The 20,585-nt window shown below is 35.5% G+C and overlaps 3 protein-coding genes and 1 long non-coding RNA gene across 5 annotated transcripts; all 4 read left to right on the top strand.

The window, feature by feature from the left end:
* The first annotated feature begins 941 nt into the window (after positions 1–941).
* Positions 942–5,707, top strand: LOC137836693 (putative disease resistance RPP13-like protein 1). The gene is made up of 2 exons (XM_068645382.1): positions 942–4,534; positions 5,410–5,707. The coding sequence occupies exon 1, from the start codon at positions 1,144–1,146 to the stop codon at positions 4,501–4,503; it is 3,360 nt and encodes a 1,119-aa protein (XP_068501483.1). The 5' UTR covers positions 942–1,143; the 3' UTR covers positions 4,504–4,534; positions 5,410–5,707.
* Positions 5,708–10,182: 4,475 nt separating this feature from the next.
* Positions 10,183–11,807, top strand: LOC137836363 (uncharacterized). The gene is made up of 4 exons (XR_011085250.1): positions 10,183–10,252; positions 10,382–10,506; positions 11,358–11,484; positions 11,570–11,807. It is a non-coding gene; the product is annotated as an uncharacterized lncRNA (long non-coding RNA).
* Positions 11,808–13,312: 1,505 nt separating this feature from the next.
* Positions 13,313–20,017, top strand: LOC137836686 (putative disease resistance RPP13-like protein 1). Of its 2 annotated transcripts, none has more exons than XM_068645374.1 (2): positions 13,313–16,856; positions 19,667–20,017. In XM_068645374.1, exon 1 carries the CDS (start codon positions 13,476–13,478, stop codon positions 15,369–15,371), a length of 1,896 nt encoding a protein of 631 aa, XP_068501475.1. In that variant the 5' UTR covers positions 13,313–13,475; the 3' UTR covers positions 15,372–16,856; positions 19,667–20,017. The 2 variants fall into 2 exon arrangements, with proteins under 2 accessions (XP_068501475.1, XP_068501476.1); XM_068645375.1 differs by lacking the exon at positions 19,667–20,017 and adding an exon at positions 18,029–19,657.
* LOC137836562 (putative disease resistance RPP13-like protein 1) lies at positions 15,482–16,792 on the top strand. The gene has a single exon (XM_068645228.1). It carries the CDS (start codon positions 15,482–15,484, stop codon positions 16,790–16,792), a length of 1,311 nt encoding a protein of 436 aa, XP_068501329.1.
* Positions 20,018–20,585: the final 568 nt, after the last annotated feature.

The following is a 20,585-nucleotide window of genomic DNA, read 5'->3' as shown; positions in this document are numbered from 1 at the left end:
ATAAAAAGGTATTCTTGGGAGCCAACACCTTTCTAGAAACCTTGTATATTCAAACTGTCACCTCTTGGACTCTTAGATTAGAGAAATCAACTCATGCAATTCACAATTTCAACTCATTGTTGAACTGTCAGATGATACTTTGTGGCGTTATTCTCTTCCACCATGGATCCTCAAATTTCCAATAACTCTTAGAAGGAATGACTCTTTTGTTATGATTGATCTACAACTAAACATTGATTTCTGTTAAAAGTCTGTTTACATTGTTTAAAAAATTGTATTGCTACCTAATTAATAGACAAATGACCTCGCTTCTGGAACTAAAATATATAAGTCAATATGATAAATACATTTATATAAATTAATTAAAGATTAGATGAAAAGTAAAGATACAAGCTACAAAAGTAATTAAACATTTTTTTTTTAAATTTTGAAAACAATATAAAAGTGAAATTATAAATATTTAAAAAATCTGGCAATTAAGAAAACAGAGAATATCAGTTCAGAGGTGATTGTTTGAAATTCAGCACAGTAGATATTAATGAAAGAAGACCCTTGCTTGTGATAACCAAATTGCTCTTAATATTTATTGCCTCAGTATTTCACAAAGAAGCTGAGACATATCACGGAAGAATTTCCAAATGATAAGAATGTTTTTCTATTTAACTTGAAATACATAAAAAAACTGTTAAATAATTATTTAAGTGATCGCTATTTAAGGGTATCTTCTTTCCACTAATTGAAGGTACAGATAGAATAATAAAATAACTACCTAGAACACACCATTATTGTCAGACTTTTATTCATTAAATATCATATCACAAAATAAACAATTATTTCTTGACTTTGGTTCTATCGACCTTATTCAACTCACCAAAACCATTGAATATAAAACTAATGAAACATAGAATATATATCCAATGTTTAAACCCAACCATCAATAACTCTATGATTGGCTGAACCTGTGAATGCAACGAATAATTGTGGAATTAAGGTTTTAAGAAAGACTCAAAGAAAACTATGTTCCGCCATCTTTAAAGTCAAGTCATCCTTTCTAAAATACTTTACTACTCATCCTATCAATACATATTGTATCCATTTCAACTTATTCATTACCATTCTTCCAATCATTTTCCAATTCCTACCATGGCAGCAGAAGTTGTTGGTGGTGCTCTTCTTTCGGCCTTTCTTCAGGTTGCATTCGACAGGCTCGCTTCTCCTCAATTTCTCGACTTCTTTCGTAGAAGAAAACTTGATGAGAAGCTCCTCGCCAATTTGAACATCAAGCTGCACTCCATCAATGCTCTCGCTGATGATGCTGAACTAAAGCAGTTTACAGATCCACACGTCAAAGCATGGCTTCTTGCTGTCAAAGAGGCTGTCTTTGATGCAGAGGATCTGTTGGGTGAAATAGACTATGAACTCACCAGATGCCAAGTCCAAGCTCAATCCCAACCTCAAACCTTTACTTACAAGGTATCAAATTTCTTCAACTCTACTTTCACTTCATTTAACAAGAAAATTGAATCAGAGATGAAAGAAGTCCTGGAGAAACTAGAATATCTTGCAAACCAAAAGGGTGATCTTGGTTTGAAAGAGGGTACTTATTTTGGTGATGGTTCAGGTAGTAAAGTGCCATCATCTTCTTTGGTGGTTGAAAGTGTTATTTATGGCAGAGATGCTGACAAAGATATAATCATTAATTGGCTCACATCAGAAACCGACAATCCTAACCACCTATCAATACTTTCCATTGTGGGCATGGGTGGGTTAGGTAAGACCACATTGGCCCAACATGTGTATAGTGACCCAAAGATCGAAGATGTAAAATTTGATATCAAAGCCTGGGTTTGTGTTTCTGATCATTTTCATGTTTTGACCGTGACAAGAACAATTCTTGAGGCAATCACAAATCAAAAAGATGATAGTGGGAACCTTGAAATGGTTCACAAAAAACTGAAAGAAAAATTGTCAGGAAAGAAATTTCTTCTTGTTTTGGATGATGTTTGGAACGAAAGACCAGCAGAATGGGAAGCTGTGCGAACTCCTCTTAGCTATGGGGCTCCAGGAAGTAGAATTCTTGTCACAACTCGTGGTGAGAAAGTTGCTTCTAGCATGAGGTCTGAAGTGCATATTCTAAAGCAATTAGGAGAGGATGAATGCTGGAAAGTTTTTGTAAATCATGCATTAAAAGATGGTGATCTTGAATTGAAAGATGAGTTAAGGAAGGTTGGTAGAAGAATAGTTGAGAAGTGCAAGGGATTACCTCTAGCTCTGAAAACAATTGGATGTCTTTTACGCACAAAGTCATCCATTTCAGATTGGAAGAACATATTGGAAAGTAACATATGGGAGTTACCAAAAGAACACAGTGAAATTATTCCTGCGTTATTTTTGAGCTATCGTTATCTCCCTTCTCATCTTAAAAGGTGTTTTGCTTATTGTGCCTTATTCCCCAAAGATTATGAGTTTGTGAAGAAGGAGTTAATTTTTTTGTGGATGGCCCAAAATTTTCTACAGAGTCCGCAACAGATGAGACATCTAGAAGAAGTTGGTGAAGAGTACTTCAATGATCTTCTGTCAAGGTCTTTTTTTCAACATTCAAACTTCGTAGGACATTTTGTCATGCATGACCTTCTGAATGATTTGGCAAAATATGTCTGTGCAGATTTTTGTTTCAGGTTGGAATTTGATTCAGGTCAATGTATACCGAAAACAACCCGTCATTTTTCATTTGAATACAATGATGTCATAAGTTTTAATGGTTTTGGGAGTTTAACTGATGCTAAAAGACTTCGTTCATTTCTTCCTACCTCAAAAATGTTGGGTGAAAATTGGAATTTCAAGATTAAGTTGTTACCACTTTTCACTCATAATTGGAATTTCAAGATTTCCATACATGATTTGTTTTCCAAGATCAAGTTTATACGCGTGTTATCTTTATATGGTTGTTCAGACCTTAAAAAGGTCCCGGATTCTGTAGGTGATCTTAAACATCTCCATTCGTTAGATCTTTCATTGTGTATTGAGATAAAAAGGTTACCTAACTCAATATGTTTGCTCTATAACTTACTAATACTGAAGTTGAACTTTTGTTCAAAGTTGGAGGAGTTTCCCATAAATTTGCATAAACTTACCAAATTGTGTTGCCTGGAATTTAAAGGTACAAGAGTGTCAAAGATGCCAATGCATTTTGGAGAATTGAAGAATCTTCAAGTACTAAGTACGTTTTTCGTGGATAAAAATAATGAGCTGATTACTAAGCAACTGGCCGGATTGGGAGGACTCAATCTTCATGGAAGGCTATCAATCAATGACGTGCAAAATATTTTGAATCCTTTGGATGCATTAGAAGCAAATCTGAAAGACAAACACCTTGTGGGGCTAAAATTAAAATGGAAGTTGAACCACGTCACTGATGATCCAAAGAAAGAAAAGGAAGTACTTCAGAATCTACAACCTTCCAATCTCTTGGAGAATTTGTCAATCACGAACTACAGTGGTACAGAATTCCCAAGTTGGGTATTCGATAATTCGTTATCAAATCTGGTATTCTTAAATTTGAAGAACTTTAAATACTGCCTATGTTTGCCTCCCATTGGACTTTTGTCATCACTGAAGACCCTTTATATTAGAGGGTTTGATGGAATAGTGAGCATTGGTGCTGAATTTTATGGGAGCAACTCTTCATTTGCACGCTTGGAGGAGCTGACATTCTCCAATATGAAGGAATGGGAAGAATGGGAGTGTAAAACTACTTCTTTTCCACGTCTTCAAAGGCTTGATGTGGATAAATGTCCGAAACTGAAAGGTACGAAAGTAGTTGTTAGTGATGAGCTCAGAATTAGCGGAAACAGTATGGACAAATCGCATACTGATGGCATCTTTCGACTACATTTCTTTCCAAAGCTCTGTACTCTTCAACTGATAGAATGCCACCACATAGAAAGAATTTCACAGGAGTACGCTCATAATCATCTCACGTGTCTATGTATTTCTGCTTGCGCTCAATTAAAATCATTCCTGTTTCCCAAACCCATGCAAATCCTGTTTCCGTTCCTTACTAACCTGTATATAACTAGGTGTCCACAAGTGGAGTTGTTCCCAGATGGAGGTTTGCCATTAAATATAAAAGAAATGTCTCTTTCATGTTTAAAACTTATCGCCTCCTTGAGAGACAACTTGGATCCCAACACATGTCTTCAAACCTTGTATATTCTAGATTTGGAGGTGGAGTGTTTTCCCGATGAAGTTTTGCTCCCACGCTCTCTCACCTATCTATATATCTATAATTGCCAAAATCTTAAAAAGATGCACTACAAGGGTCTCTGCCACCTCTCCTTTCTCACACTTGAGGATTGTCCCAGCCTTGAATGCTTACCAGCGGAGGGTCTCCTCTCTTCTCTTGAAATCTTTAATTGTCCATTGCTGAAGGAGCGTTGTCGGAATCCAGATGGCGAAGACTGGGGAAAGATTGCTCACATCCAAAAACTGGATGTGCGATGATTATATTTGAATTTGTCTGGCACTTCAACAGGTTCGAATTCTCCACAATATCTTTGTACCTTTTTGATTACCATTTTCTTAGTTGCAAACGGTAACCCTATAATTGCCATTTTTCAAACAAGAGCAGCACATGATATACTTGAACTCAACTACGTTTTTCATGAATCAATTACTCTTATTTTACTCATATTTTCGTGCAAAATTATTTCAATTTTTCTGTTGAAATTAAATTCCAACCGAATGTTTTTCCTAATTTTAGAATACTACGAAAATCGTGAAGGTGGTTTGGCATTTGGCATCCATTCCGAACAGAGTATTCTGTGTTCTTATTTCATGTTACTACAGTTTCTGACAAAAAAATGAACTTAAACTTAATAATAGATCACTGGAACTAAATGATCCAAAAAATGAAGTTTTGAATGGAAACTGCAGTGGACATAAAGGACATTCTGTATCTAAGGAACTTGTAATTGGAATTTAAAAGTATTTTTAAACCACTTTTTTCTTTATTAAAAAGGTCTTCGATATTTCATCAAGATTTTTAGGCATTAAAATAAGTCTTATGGTGTTCAATGAAGACTGAGTTTGATAGGATTTTGGGAAAAGTTCCAAATCTCTGAGTGTATTCAATTCAAGCTGTAGCTAGTCCAACTCCATTGCAGCACATTTGTTTATTTTAACACTTTTTTTTATCTAAATATGAAGCTAGCTGTGAATGCAATTAACATTGTGAAGCTTTAGAACTGCACTTTAATTGGAAAAATCTAAACATGCAGCTCTATAAAAAATTTGTATGCTAATGTATTTATGATGGATACACCCATTCTTTCTTGATTTTTAAGTTAATCATTTAAATGGAACAATGTGCTTATGCTTTTGTTTCTTTCTACCTTATTTCTTCCACAGCTCTTCCAAAGTTGGTGTGTAGCAGTGTACCATGATATTATACAGAGGAAATAAGTACAAGAGCTTGAAATTGGGTTCTGATGAGGAGTTCCTGTACAGTTCCCGAGCAAACTCCAACATCTGAGAGACAAATTCAAAGAATGGAGTTTTGAAATGCAAATACTTTAAACATTAATTCTTAGAACATTGTAGATTGGAAAGTGGATTTCTGAACCAAACTGTTTTGTTGAACCTCTTCGTGTGTCTATTTGATTCTAAACTTGTCTTTGAAGGAATAAAATAGAACCCACTTTTCTTATTTGTATGTTACTGTTTCAATTATATTTTACTACTTTATTACCTCTCCTCTACAATCTGGAGAACCTCCTGCAACTGAAAAACTCTTGTTCACTAAAAGTTTAAAGTCTGGAATTATTCAGTCCTCCAACTCATCAAAACCGTTGAATAAAAATCAATCTGCTAATGTTTTATATATCTGTAATCAAACATCAAATATGTATCTCATTAGTTTCACAACAAGTATGCTTGTAATGATTCACTATCAAATTCAACATCAAAATGTTGTTGTCCATCAATGCTCTCACTGATCATGTAGAGCAAAAACAGTTCAATTTATCAGCACAATTATTTACTTTCCTAAAATATGAGAAATTTTGAAATCCATGCGAACACATAACTGCATACACTAGAAGAAAATCATGAAATATAAACCAATTTTAGAGACAAAAAAATAATTAAGATAAATAAACACATGTATTTAATTTTTTTCTTAATTTTCTTATATTTTCTAACGACCTTGTACACTTTTTTTAATCTTCTTTTTTTCTAATGAATGTTTCTCAATTTGTTTCTAGTGTAGTTCAAAAGTTTCATTTTATGAATGCTTTTGAAAAAAAAAATCACTTACAAAGAAAATAAATCCTACTTTGATCAATGAATAGATATTACATTTTGCTTTTACATCTACCCTAACCTCTTTTAGGAAAATTTTAGTCATAAACCTTTCTTTTTAAAATTTTTGCATTATATAATACCTAAAATCTACAATATTTTTACAAGGATTTAACATGCCGCGAATTCTCTTAAAAGAGAGGCACGCCTTTGGGAACGTGAACATGCGGAAAATTTAAAAAATCCTATGATGAGGATAGACAAATTGTGACATCTGACATCTATTTATTACTTGGGTGTGATTGACATTTGATATCTATTATTTACCTCGAGGAGGAATGCTGGGAAATGTTCTTAACAAGGTCAACGTAATATGAACTCAAAATAAAATTGCAGATATTAGGGAAAAATTTCACAAATTTGGAAAGAGGATAGTTTTGGAGTGCAAGAAATTTCAGAATTTTTTTCCCGAAACAGTTTCTCATTGAAATTTTGTGTAAGAATCCCAACAAAATTTGGGACCAAACGCAATAAATTTCAGCTCAAACAGATGAGAATTCAGTTAGAAAAAAAATAAAACAGTTTCACAAAGAAACGAACCTTCGTAAGATTCCTCCCACAAGATTGACAATAAATTTTTTAAACACAATAAAAAATTTTGAAGGTTCGTTTGTGTGTGAAACTGTTTGATTTTTTTCGTGGGTGAATACTCATCCGTTTGACTCGAAATTTGTCGCGTTTTGTCCCAAATTCATTGGAGATTCTTACGTGGAATTTCAGGAAAAAACTATTTCGGGAGAATTTTTCAGAAATTTTGTGCAAATCAAAGGCTATCCTCTACCAAAACTTGTGAAATGTCGCCCAATTTTCTGCAATTTTATTTTGGGTCCGTATTGCGCTGAAAAAATTCACACAGTACTTTCATATGTTGTTTGCACCCAGGTAAGGAGGCACGTCCATAAACAAATTACAAAAGGCAGATACGGGGAAGAAAAGCCAGGACGTTTTGTTTTCGGAAAACCAGTTTTGTTCACTCTCGGTCTGAGACTTACTACGCCTTACTCCTTGGGTATTTTGCTATGACATTTTTACCAAATGTTCGTCACTATGTCTATTGTGTTTTGGATGAGACTTGAGCTCCGGATTCCTCCCAAAAGATTGGCAATAAAATTTTTATTCATCACTTCCAGGACTGAAAGGAAGGTTCATTTGTGTGTGAAACTGTTTGATTTTTTTCGTGGGTGAATACTCATCTGTTTGACCTGAAACTTGTCGCGTTTTTTCCAAAATTCAGTGGAGATTCTTACATGGAATTTCAGGGAAAAACTATTTCAGGAGATTTTTTCAGAAATTTTGTGCAAACCAAAGGCTTATCCTCTACCAAAACTTGTAAAATTTTGCTCAACTTTCTGCAAATTTATTTTGGGTCCGTACTGCGCTGAAAAAATTAATACAAGTACTTTCATATGTTGTTTGCACCCAGGTAAGACGACGTACACGTCCATAAACAAATCACAAAAGGAAGATACGGGGAAGAAAAGCCAGGACATTTTGTTTTCGGAAAACCAATTTTGTTCACTCTCGGTCTGGTACTTATCACAATGTCTATTGAGTTTTTGCTGAGACTTGAGCTCCAGATTCATCCCAAGAGATTGTCAATAAATATTTTATTCATCACTGCCAGGGCTGAAAGGAAGGTTCGTTTGTGTGTGAAACTGTTTAATTTTTTTCATGGGTGAATACTCATTTGTTTGACCCGAAATTTGTCGCGTTTTGTCCCAAATTCAGTGGAGATTCTTACATAGAATTTCAGGAAAAAACTATTTCTGGTGAATTTTTTAGAAATTTTGTGCAAACAAAAGGCTATCCTGAACCAAAACTTGTGAAATTTCGCCCAACTTTCTCCAATTTTATTCTGGGTTCGTATTGCGCTGAAAAAATTCACACAACTACTTTCATATGTTGTGTGCACCCAGGTAAGCAGGCACGTCCATAAACAAATCACAAAAGGAAGATACAAGGAAGAAAAACCAGGACGTTTTCTTTTCGGAAAACAAGTTATGTTCACTCTCGGTCTGGGACTTACTACGCCTTACTCCATGAGTATTTTGGTCTGAAATTTTTACCAGACGTTCGTCACTGTGTCTATTGAGTTTGGGCTGAGACTTGAGCTCCAGATTCATCCCACAAGATTAGAAATAAATTTTTTATTCATCACTGCCAGGGCTGAAAGAAAGGTTTGATTGTGTGTGAAACTGTTTTATTTTTTACGTGGGTGAATACTCATCTGTTTGTCCCGAAATTTGTCGCGTTTTGTCACAAATTCAGTGGAGATTCTTATGTGTAATTTCAGGAAAAAACTATTTTGGGAGAATTTTTCAGAAATTCTTTGCAAACCAAAGGCTATCCTCTACCAAAACTTGTGAAATTTCGCCCAACTTTCTGCAATTTTATTCTGGGTCCGTATTGTGCTGAGAAAATTCACACAAATACATTCATATGTTGTTTGCACCCAGGTAAGGAGGCACGTCCATAAACAAATCACAAAAGGAAGATACGGGGAAGAAAAGCCAGGACGTTTTGTTTTTGGAAAACCAGTTTTGTTCACTCTCGGTCTAGGACTTACTACGCTTTACTACTTGGGTATTTTGGACTGAAATTTTTACCAGACGTTCGTCACTGTGTCTATTGAATTTTGGCTAAGAGTTGAGTTCCGGATTCGTCCCACAAGATTGATAATAAATTTTTCATTTATCACTGCCAGAGCTGAAAGGAAGGTTCGTTTGTGTGTGAAACTGTTTGATTTTTTTCGTGGGTAAATACTCATCCGTTTGACCCGAAATTTGTCGTGTTTTGTCCCAAATTAAGTGGAGATTCTTACGTGGAATTTAAGGAAAAAACTATTTCGGGAGAATTTTTCAGAAATTTTGTGCAAACCAAAGGCGACTACCAAAACTTGTGAAATTTCGCCCAACTTTCTGCAATTTTATTCTGGGTCCGTATTGCACTGAAAACATTCACACAAGTACTTTCATATGTTTTTTGCACCCAGGTAAGGAGGCATGTCCATAAACAAATCACAAAAGGAAGATACGGGGAAGAAAATCCAGGACGTTTTGTTTTTGGAAAACCCGTTTTGTTCCCTCTCGGTCTGGGACTTACTACGCCTTACTCCTTGGGTAATTTGATCTGAAATTTTTACCAGACGTTCGTCACTGTGCCTATTGAGTTTTGGCTGAGACTTGAGGTCCAGATTCATCCCACAAGATTGGCAATAAATTTTTTATTCATCATTGCCAGAGCTAAATAGAAGGTTTGTTTGTCTGTGAAACTGTTTGATTTTTTTCGTTGGTGAATACTCATCCGTTTGACCCGAAATTTGTTGCGTTTTGTTCCAAATTCAGTGGCGATTCTTACGTGGAATTTCAGGAAAAAACTAATTCGGGAACATTTTTCAGAAAGTTTTTGCAAAACTGGAGAAATTCATAAAGAAATTCTTTGGAGTTTTAGCTATTTGTCACACAGCTATTCCAGATTAAGATAAAGAATCTGGAGAAATTTCCTATGAAGCCGAGTCACCAGATGAAGTAGCTTTTGTCATAGCTGCAAGGGAGCTTGGTTTCGAGTTTTCGGCAAGGACACAATCAAGCATATCATTGCACGAATTGAATTATGAAAGTGGAAAAAAGGTTAACAGGTTGGCCTTATAGTTATACATATCTGCCCCATTATGTTCCCCACAATGTTGGTGGCCAAAGTTGTCATCTCAGATGAGATCATATAACTTCTATTTAATAGAGTAGTTCAGCTTCTGTTGTCAACAAAGTTTTAAATGGCTTCTCACGTCAAATTGTGTATTTCCCTGCTTATATTCAGTGTAATGTGCAATGTTTGAAAGGCTCTCACAGCATGGAAGACAGTTTGAGGTTGAAACCAGAGATCATATAAAAAGGTACGCCGAGGCTGTATTTGACATGGAAATAGAGGTTCCTGAGTGTATTGAAAAGCTTGCACGGGCAAAAATCAAGTTATGGGTATTGACTGGAAATATTATAACCATGTCAGCCTAAAAAATATGCAGGTTACAAGGTTGGTAAAATTGGGAACTGGGAAGACAACATTATGTATTGGTGATGGGGCAAATGATGTTGGCATGCTTCAGGAGGCTGATATTGGAGTTGCATTAATGGTGCTGAAGGGATGCAGGTCTAAAGATACATTTTATTATTCTTATCTGGGCTGCTCTTTTACCTGTCCTTAAGAAAGTTTATATTCTCCGAAACAATAATAAATGAAGAAACTGAAGAGTTTCTAATATAACTTAGGGAGTGTTAAAGAGCTTATAGGGACTTTATTCGAGCTTATGATAATAATTGATGATTCTTATAACCTCTTTAGCTTATTTCAATGAGCTTCATAGTCAAGCTTATCAAAATAAGTTGTTATTAGCCTATTCCAATTACCTCTATGTTCATATTTATGAGAAATGATCTTATATGAGATAATAACTTATTGAAGATGTGCTTAATGAAGATATTTTTACCCGAGTGTGCCATTAGTCTAACAAGGCCTACATGTTCTTAACTCCTTTGTGCTGTTTAGCATGTGGTCTTAATATGTTATTGCATTTGGATTGTTTTAAATTATGGAGAAATTCACTTAAGCATAATGAACCAAGTTGTCAGACCAACATGCATGCAGCATGACCAACATGCATGCAACATAAGTTATCACTAATGTTATTGTGTACTGAATAAAGTTGTAATAAATCAAAAAGTATCACATACAAAAGAAGATTTGTTTGTGTGTGATACTGTTTGATTTTATTTGTGGATGAATAATCATCCGTTTGACCTAAAACTTGTCGTGTTTTGTCTCATATTCAGTCGAGATTCTTACGTGAAATTTTAGAAAAAAACTATTTTGGGAAAATTTATCAGAAATTTTGTGCAAACCAAAACTTGTGAAATTTCGCCCAAATTTCTGCAATTTTATTCTGGGTCCGTATTGCGCTAAAAAAATTCACACAAATACTTTCATATGTTGTTTGCACCCAGGTAAGGAGGTGCGTCCATAAACAAATCACAAAGAGAAGATACTGGGAAGAAAAGGAATGACGTTTTGTTTTCGGAGAACCACTTTTGTTCACTCCCGGTCTTGGACTTACTACGCCTTACTTCTTGGGTATTTTAGTCTAAAATGTTTACCAAACATTCGTCATTGTGTCTATTGAATTTTGGCTAAGATTTGAGTCTTAAATTCGTCCCAGGATTTCATCGACAGAACACAGTGTTGAGCAGAAGCCAACCGTGTGGAATGTCTCTGACAAAGCATGTAGCTGTACATACACATTTCAATGCACTCAAATTCCTATGTTCTACCTTTATTTTTGTGTTCTTCTTTACACAACCCTTATGTACTATAGTTCTAACCTTGGGGTTGATCTTCGAAATATGTAATGCATTTCAATTAGATTACACAAGAAAAATTATTGTGTTCCAAACCCTTCTTGATTCCAAAGTTGAGTGAATGCTTCCATTGGAATGCCTAGTTTTTCTGTGACTTGATACAAATCCAGGTAATGGTTTGAATCCTGAAAAAGTGTTCAAAAAGTGTTTTTATGAAAAAGTTCATTTAACTTTTTATACATTGTATATGTGAAAAAGATAATATTTTTAACTTTTTCCCCTTAATTTTTATGAATCAAAAGTTTTTTTTTGAGGTTGCAACACACTTAGTTCCAATTTGGTTCACTATTGAGAGGAACTTGTTGATTAAATTATCTTGCATTTTATTTCACTGATTGTGTGAACTTCCATGTTCTTTTATATGGCAGAACTTCCCTTGTAAAAGGAGCATGTGGTGTTGATTGGGTTTTTCTTGCCAAGATCTTCTTGCAAGGGTTGAAACAGTATGATGAAAGAAACAGAGAAGGTTCCAGAATCTGAATTACTAGGAAGAATTATTACTGCTATAATGATACAACAGAGAACTGTTATAGACAGTTTATGTTCATGCTTTCCAGTGGGATCTTAAAACATAAGTGCTAAAGTATGTATGAAGACTTGGAAGAAGATATTGGGGCTGTTGCTGGGTCTAGCTAACTCCATTCATGCATTATACAGACCTGTAGTATATATATATATATATATGTGTAAACATTTATTAAATTAGTAAAATATATGAAATTAAAAATTATAGTAATTGAACTGAGGATGGAGTTAAAATAATAATAAAATGTCCAATTCAGGTGCTAATTTTTAACGTGCTAAAATTTTATATTGAAGAACATAAAAAACAAGTCTTTTTCATCATGGTAACGCATGTATCAGAAACACAAATTTTGACTTCATCACAGAAGCAGGTTTCAAACAACAGTGACAAGGGTTCCTTGGCATCTTCATCATCATGAAAAAGCAATTGATGATATTTAGCAACAATAGAATCTTAAGAAAAAAAAAACATCTAATACATGGAACTTTGCACAGTTTTATTATTCTAGTCGTCACAGTATTATATTATGCCAAACTTTTAAAAATATTCTTCGACATTTTTATAGTAACTTCTTCCAAAAATTTGTCAAAATGCAAAATGTTTTGAGGTGCTGGTAAAATCTTTTTATATCTTTAATATCGCCATCAATAGAACACTATATTTCCACTACCAAAAACATATCTTATTTATTTAAGAATAAATATCTAGCTTTATAAGACCCTTTAAGTATCCCACCATCTTATTTCATTCTGTCCCTATTTACACAAGTTCTAAAAAACACCTCATACGTTACAAACGGTAACTAATTAAGCTAGCCTGGAAATTCATAAACAAAGTATAAATATTATAAAATAAAATCCAACAACATACATTAAGAAACAAATCGGATCATTAACAAAAAAAAAAAAAACGTAGACATAAAATAGATATGCTTAATTATAATATATCTGAAGTTAGAGAATATGAAAGTTTACGAGGCATATTTGTTTATTGCATCTTATTGTGAGACATCCATTCATGGATTACAGCTGTGAATATTTTTTTTATCAGAAACCATTGATGGGAAGACTTAAAAAAGGTCTTGGTTGAGCAGCCATCAAAGAGAAAGATTCCTTGCACTTAATCACTGTCCATTTCAAATCACACACTTCCATTCACTTCATTTCCAACTCCTTCCTACCATGGCAGCAGAACTTGTTGGTGGTGCTCTTCTTTCCGCCTTTCTTCAGGTTGCATTCGACAAGCTGACTTCTCCTCAACTTCTGGACTTCTTTCGTGGAAGAAAACTTGATGAGAAGCTCCTCGCCAATTTGAACATCAAACTGCATTCCATCAATGCTCTCGCTGATGATGCTGAACTCAAGCAGTTCACAGATCCACACGTCAAAGCATGGCTTTTTGCTGTCAAAGAGGCTGTCTTTGATGCAGAGGATCTTTTGGGTGAAATAGACTATAAACTCACCAGATGCCAAGTCAAAGCTCAATCCAAACCTCAAACCTGTACTTACAAGGTATCAAATATCTTCAACTCTATTTTCACTTCATTTAATAAGAAAATTGAATTTGGGATGAAAGAAGTCCTAGAGAAACTAGAATATCTTGCAAACCAAAAGGGTGATCTTGGTTTGAAGGAGGGTACTTATTCTGGTGATGGATCAGGTAGTAACGTGCCACTGAAATTGCCATCATCTTCTTTGGTGGTTGAAAGTGTTATTTACGGCAGAGATGCTGACAAAGATATAATCATTAATTGGCTCACATCTGAAACCGACAATCCTAACCACCCATCAATACTTTCCATTGTGGGCATGGGTGGCTTGGGTAAGACCACACTCGCCCAGCATGTGTACAGTGACCCAAAGATCGAGGATGCAAAATTTGATATCAAAGCATGGGTCTGTGTTTCTGATCATTTTCATGTTTTGACAGTGACAAGACAAATTCTTGAGGCAATCACAAATAAAAAAGATGACAGTGGGAACCTAGAAATGGTTCACAAAAATCTGAAAGAAAAATTGTCAGGAAAGAAGTTTCTTCTTGTTTTGGATGATGTTTGGAACGAAAGACCAGCAGAATGGGAAGCTGTGCGAACTCCTCTTAGCTACGGGGCTCCAGGAAGTAGAATTCTTGTCACAACTCGCAGTGAGAAAGTTGCTTCTAGCATGAGGTCTAAAGTGCATCTTCTAAAGCAATTAGGAGAGGATGAATGCTGGAAAGTTTTTGAAAATCATGCATTAAAAGATGGTGATCTTGAATTGAATGATGAGCTAAAGGAGATTGGTGGAAGGATAGTTGAGAGGTGCAAGGGATTACCTTTAGCTTTGAAAACAATTGGATGTCTTTTACGCACAAAGTCATCCGTTTCAGATTGGAAGAACATATTGGAAAGTGAGATATGGGAGTTACCAAAAGAACACAGTGAAATTATTCCTGCGTTATTTTTGAGCTATCGCTATCTTCCTTCTCATCTTAAAAGGTGCTTTGCTTATTGTGCCTTATTCCCCAAAGATTATGAGTTTGTGAAGGAGGAGTTAATTTTGTTGTGGATGGCGCAAAATTTTCTACAAAGTCCACAACATATTAGACATCCAGAAGAAGTTGGTGAAGAGTACTTCAATGATCTTTTGTCAAGGTCTTTCTTTCAACATTCAGGTTTCGGGAGACGTTTCCTCATGCATGACCTTATGAATGATTTGGCAAAATATGTTTGTGCGGATTTCTGTTTCAGGTTGAAATTTGATAAAGGCCAATGTATACAGAAAACAACTCGTCATTTTTCATTTGATTTCGATGATGTCAAAAGTTTTGATGGTTTTGGGAGTTTAACAGATGCTAAAAGACTTCGTTCATTTCTTCCTATCTCACAAGTTTTGACTCACGATTGGAATTTCAAGATTTCCCTACATGATTTGTTTTCCAAGATTAAGTTTATACGCGTGTTATCTTTCTTTGGTTGTTCAGACATTAGAGAGGTCCCGGATTCTGTAGCTGATCTTAAACATCTTCATTCGTTAGATCTTTCACGTACTACGATACAAAGCTACCTGACTCAATATGTTTGCTCTATAACTTACTAATATTGAAGTTGAACTATTGTTTCATTTTGGAGGAATTGCCCATAAATTTGCATAAACTTACCAAATTGCGTTGCCTGGAATTTGAAGGTACAAGAGTGTCAAAGTTGCCAATGCATTTTGGAGAATTGAAGAATCTTCAAGTACTGAGTACATTTTTCGTGGACAGAAATAGTGAGCTAGGTACTAAGCAACTAGGAGGACTCAATCTTCATGGAAGGCTATCAATCAATGACGTGCAGAATATTTTGAATCCTTTGGATGCATTAGAAGCAAATGTGAAAGATAAACACCTTGTGGAGCTAGAATTAGATTGGAAGTCGGACCACATCCCTGATGATCCAAGGAAAGAAAAGGAAGTACTTCAGAATCTACAACCTTCCAATCTCTTGGAGAATTTGTCAATGAGGAACTACAGTGGTACAGAATTCCCAAGTTGGGTATTCGATAATTCGTTATCAAATCTGGTGTTCTTAAAGTTGGAGGACTGTAAATATTGCCTATGTTTGCCTCCCCTTGGACTTTTGTCATCACTGAAGACCCTTGAGATTGAAGGGTTTGATGGAATAGTGAGCGTTGGTGCTGAATTTTATGGGAGCAACTCTTCGTTTGCATCCTTGGATTGCTTGGAATTCCAGAATATGAAGGAATGGGAAGAATGGGAGTGTAAAACTACTTCTTTTCCACGTCTTCGACAGCTTCTTGTGTTTAAATGTCCGAAACTGAAAGGTACGAAAGTAGTTGTTAGTGATGAGCTCAGAATTAGCGGAAACAGTATGGACACATCGCATACTGATGGCATCTTTCGACTACATTTCTTTCCAAAGCTCTGTTCTCTTAAACTGATAGACTGCCAAAACCTAAGAAGAATTTCACAGGAGTACGCTCATAATCATCTCATGAATCTATATATTCATGATTGCCCTCAATTTAAATCATTCCTGTTTCCCAAACCCATGGAAATCCGGTTTTCGTCCCTTACTGCTCTGTATATAACTAAGTGTCCAGAAGTTGAGTTGTTCCCAGATCGAGGTTTTCCGTTAAATATAAAAGAAATGTCTCTTTCATGTTTAAAACTTATCGCCTCCTTGAGAGAGAGCTTGAAATGTCTTGAAAGCTTGTGTATTGGAAATTTGGACGTGGAGTTTTTTCCCGATGAAGTTTTGCTACCACCCTCTATCACCTCTCTACGAATCAATCATTGCCCAAATCTTAAAAAGATGCACTACAAGGGTCTCTGCCACCTCTCCTCTCTCACACTTCTTAATTGTCCCAGCCTTCAAAGCTTACCAGCGGAGGGTCTCCCTAAATCCATCTCTTCTCTTGCAATATGGGATTGTCCATTGCTGAAGGAGCGTTGTCAGAATCCAGATGGGGAAGACTGGACAAAGATTGCTCACATCCAAGAACTGGATGTTTGGTGATAAGATGAGTCAGAAGTTCAAAATTAGGCGTGCACCTATTTCAATTTGTTTGCCTCTTCAACAGGTTCGAATTTTCCACAATATCTTTGTACCTTTTCGATTAATGGCAGAGACATGTGCTTTATCATTCATCAACTACATCACTCACTCAGCATACTCAATTCAAGTTGTAGCTACTCCAACCCCATTGCAGAATCTCCTTTAATCAATATGGCTCAATAATAATTTATCTTAAGTTTGTTTAATTTCGCATATTTTTAATCTAAACATGGAGGTAGCAGTGAATGCAATTAGCATTGTGTTCTGAAGCTTTAGCACTGCACTTTAATTGGAAAAATCTAAATATGCAGCTCTATAAAATTTGTATGCAGATGTACATTCTTTTTTGGGGTCTTGATTTTGAAGTTAATGAGTTAATCACACTATCTTGTTTACAGGAGATGTTACCCTTTTGGGTGTTATGCGTTTCTTTGTACCTTATTTCTTCCACATCTCTTCCAAAGTCACACTTTTTTTTTTTTTATCAACAAAGAATGAAATTAAATTAAGAGGGATACAAAAGGGGTATCCCAACCCTTTTACATAAACCAAACCACATTAAGGATCTCCAAGAATAAAGAGATGAACAAACACCCCAGAAGTGCATAAGCTAGACATCCTATTCCAGCTAGCACCGTGCTCGTATTGGAATGCTATAAGCACTGCAAATTGCAGCTACAAAAAAATACACCAAAATATTGGTTATCTCCACCACCTCATTGACATTCCTTCTACCTAGCTTGCAGTGGCACGATTGTAGCACTTGTCACAGAATTAATCACTTCAATGCAGCATCTTCCATTCGCTCCTTTTTGGAGTTTGGCTTCCCCCTGTTTGCTCCTTTTAAGCTCACTTTTATCAGACTCTGTAGTTCTGTTTAGTTCTGAATGTCAATGGAAGACTTAACAACTATTTGTTGACTTGTTCCATAACCTTCCAGTAAACACATGTATCATAAAATAGCTAATTTGTTATTACTTGTGTATCTATACAAACCCTGTATTGTACTATTCCCAGCATGACAGCAGAATGCGTTGGTGATATGCAGATATGCTATTTTTACAATAAAAACATTGCATTTGGATTTACCCTTTTTTGGTTTGAGGCATATGCTTTGCTTACAATAATTGGTACATGTCATTTTACAATGTCTTCTTCACTTCACTTCCAGTAATCGCTCTAGGTGTTTTTCATCAGGATGTCACTGCAGAAGTGGATATAGGCTATAGCAGTTGTGACCTGAGGGATTCCTATTCCTGTGACAAGTGGCCCCAAAATGACTCCTCCATCCACCGAGACCAACCCACACGTACAAAAAACCACTAACTTCCTTACATGCAAACCTCTGTATCATCACCCAAAGATGCTATCACTCTCTTCCCTTTGTATAGAACCATGGCCTCATAAGAAATTGTTCCCACAGTGATAGGAACAAAGTCATTCTGCTATGGCAATAAAACACAACAAGCTTTATCAAAAACAGCAAAGAAAAGCATGCATATTGTTTATACTCTCCTTCAAACCTTCACACCCTTTTGCCATCATGCTGCTGCCCAGAGCCAAACATCTATTGCTGAAACACCAGTCCCTTCATTCCTGCATTGGATACGGCCTTGTCCTCCTCTTTCATAGTCACCCCTGTTTCTTTCGCCTGCGGCATACCTTCTTGCCCTGGAAAATAAAACTACCTTCCTAGCCTTTCATCTAAGACATAGAGCCATAAAAAGAAAAACTATGCTGTGATGCATAACCTGATTGTACAGATACAAAGCAGCACCTACAAACACCTGCGCTACCACATCCTACTCCCTGCTGTTTTTTACCCTTCCTTTCAATTTTTGCCCGTCTAAGAACAACTTTTTATGCATATATAAGGATTCAGACACCAATCCGAAAATGAGAAGTTAAAGGACAACTTCCTATACTTCAACCATAACCAGGTTTTGAGTTGTGCCATACATAATATTTCTTCCGCATCAACTTTACCTTGCTTGAAAACAATCCTATTCCTTTGGTCCCAGATACTTCACAGTATTGTCGTGTCCTTTCCACACAAGATTTTGTTTGGCATTAACATGTACCAAGAAGAAGTTCTCAAAGTGACTTTTTAAATCCTTATGTTGGACAAAAAGAATACCAATCCATCTAAAACAGTTGCTCCAAACGAAGCAACAAACTTACACTCCTAGAACAAGTGTTGAGATGATTCTTCCTTTTCGTGACAAAAAGCACAAGAAAGTGAGTTAACCATAACCCCCCTCCCGGCTAGGTTCACTCTGGTAGGTAATCTATTCAGCAAAGCCCGCCAGGTTGTTGTTAGGATATTCGGTAAAGCTTTAGACATCCAGAGATTTTTGAAGATTAACTGCCAAGGTTACTTTTTGAGACACAATCGTATTCTTTTTTAACTGAGAAATCCTCACCCTCCCAAGTCATTGTGTCCTTTCCACACCTATTAAGCGTAACACTAGACAAAGAGGTCAACATTTCTTCCTGTAATGCATTTTCCCATTCAAATCCATTGCGTCTCCAACTTAGCTTCCAATGCCATACCGAATCTACCCATTCTCCAACCTCACCCACCTTCAGTCCTTTGCCTAATGACATAGAATATAACCTGGGATATACCAATTTTAGATTATTATTGTTGAACCAGTAGTTTTCCCAACATCTAGCTTTATCCCAACTACCAATTATTTAGATTCTAAATTTGGTAGAAAAACCAAATTATTTAGACATGTCTACTGATTTCTTCTGTGGCTCTTGATTTTAGATAATGATTTGTTAAGAGCCAAGATTCTGTGCTAATCAATAATCACATTGTCTGTTTTACAGTATCCCGTTCTATATATAGAGGGCGTAGAAGACACCCTCTTCAGCTGGCTCAGGATTCTTGGGTGGATGTTGAATGGAGTCCTTAGTTCTTTAGTGATCTTCTTCTTAACCACTAATTCTGTGTTGAATGAAGCCTTGAGAAGAGATGGTAAGGTGGTTGATTTTGAAATACTTGGGTCACAATGTATGCATGTGTGGTGTGGACTGTGAATTGCCAAATGGCACTATCCTTCAATTACTTTACTTGGATACAACATTTTTTTATATGGGGCAGCATTGCATTCTGGTATGTGTTTGTATTGGTCTATGGTTACCTCTCTCCAGCAATACCTAATTTGTTATTACTTAGCACGACAGCAGATTTTTTTATAAAAGCTTTCAATGTTAGGATATTATTATAAATATTAATAATAATAATAATATCCATAACAATAACAAGTGTGAATAATAATAATAAATTAATAAAAAGTAATAATAATGTTATTTATAGAATAAAGAGCTTGTGAAATTAGAATTAAAAAGGAAGTGAGAACACATCTCCAAGAAAAAAAAAGGAATTAAATACATCTCTGTGTATGCATTTCATTTCCTCTCTAAGGTAATTGTCTCACTTTTTTTCTAACTGAGTATTTTCCAATTATTGTTGCTATTCATTTAAAATGAATTCAATCCATGCATCTTTATGTCAAGCATCACTAAGGTATTTCAAAGGTTGTAATCAGACCTACTTGTAAGAAAACTATCTTGATAACCATAAAATTAGGATAAAGAAACATATATGAATTTAATCTTTTTCTTAATTTTCTTATATTTTCTAACGACCTTGTACCCTTTTTTAATCTTTTTTTTTCAAATGAATGTTTCTCAATTTGTTTCTAGTGTAGTTCAAAAGTTTCATTTTATGCATGCTTTTGAAAAA

Source organism: Phaseolus vulgaris, chromosome 4, assembly GCF_000499845.2.
Source record: "Phaseolus vulgaris cultivar G19833 chromosome 4, P. vulgaris v2.0, whole genome shotgun sequence".
In the NCBI taxonomy this organism is placed as follows: Eukaryota; Viridiplantae; Streptophyta; class Magnoliopsida; order Fabales; family Fabaceae; genus Phaseolus; species Phaseolus vulgaris.
This window is presented reverse-complemented; position numbering and strand designations above follow the sequence as displayed.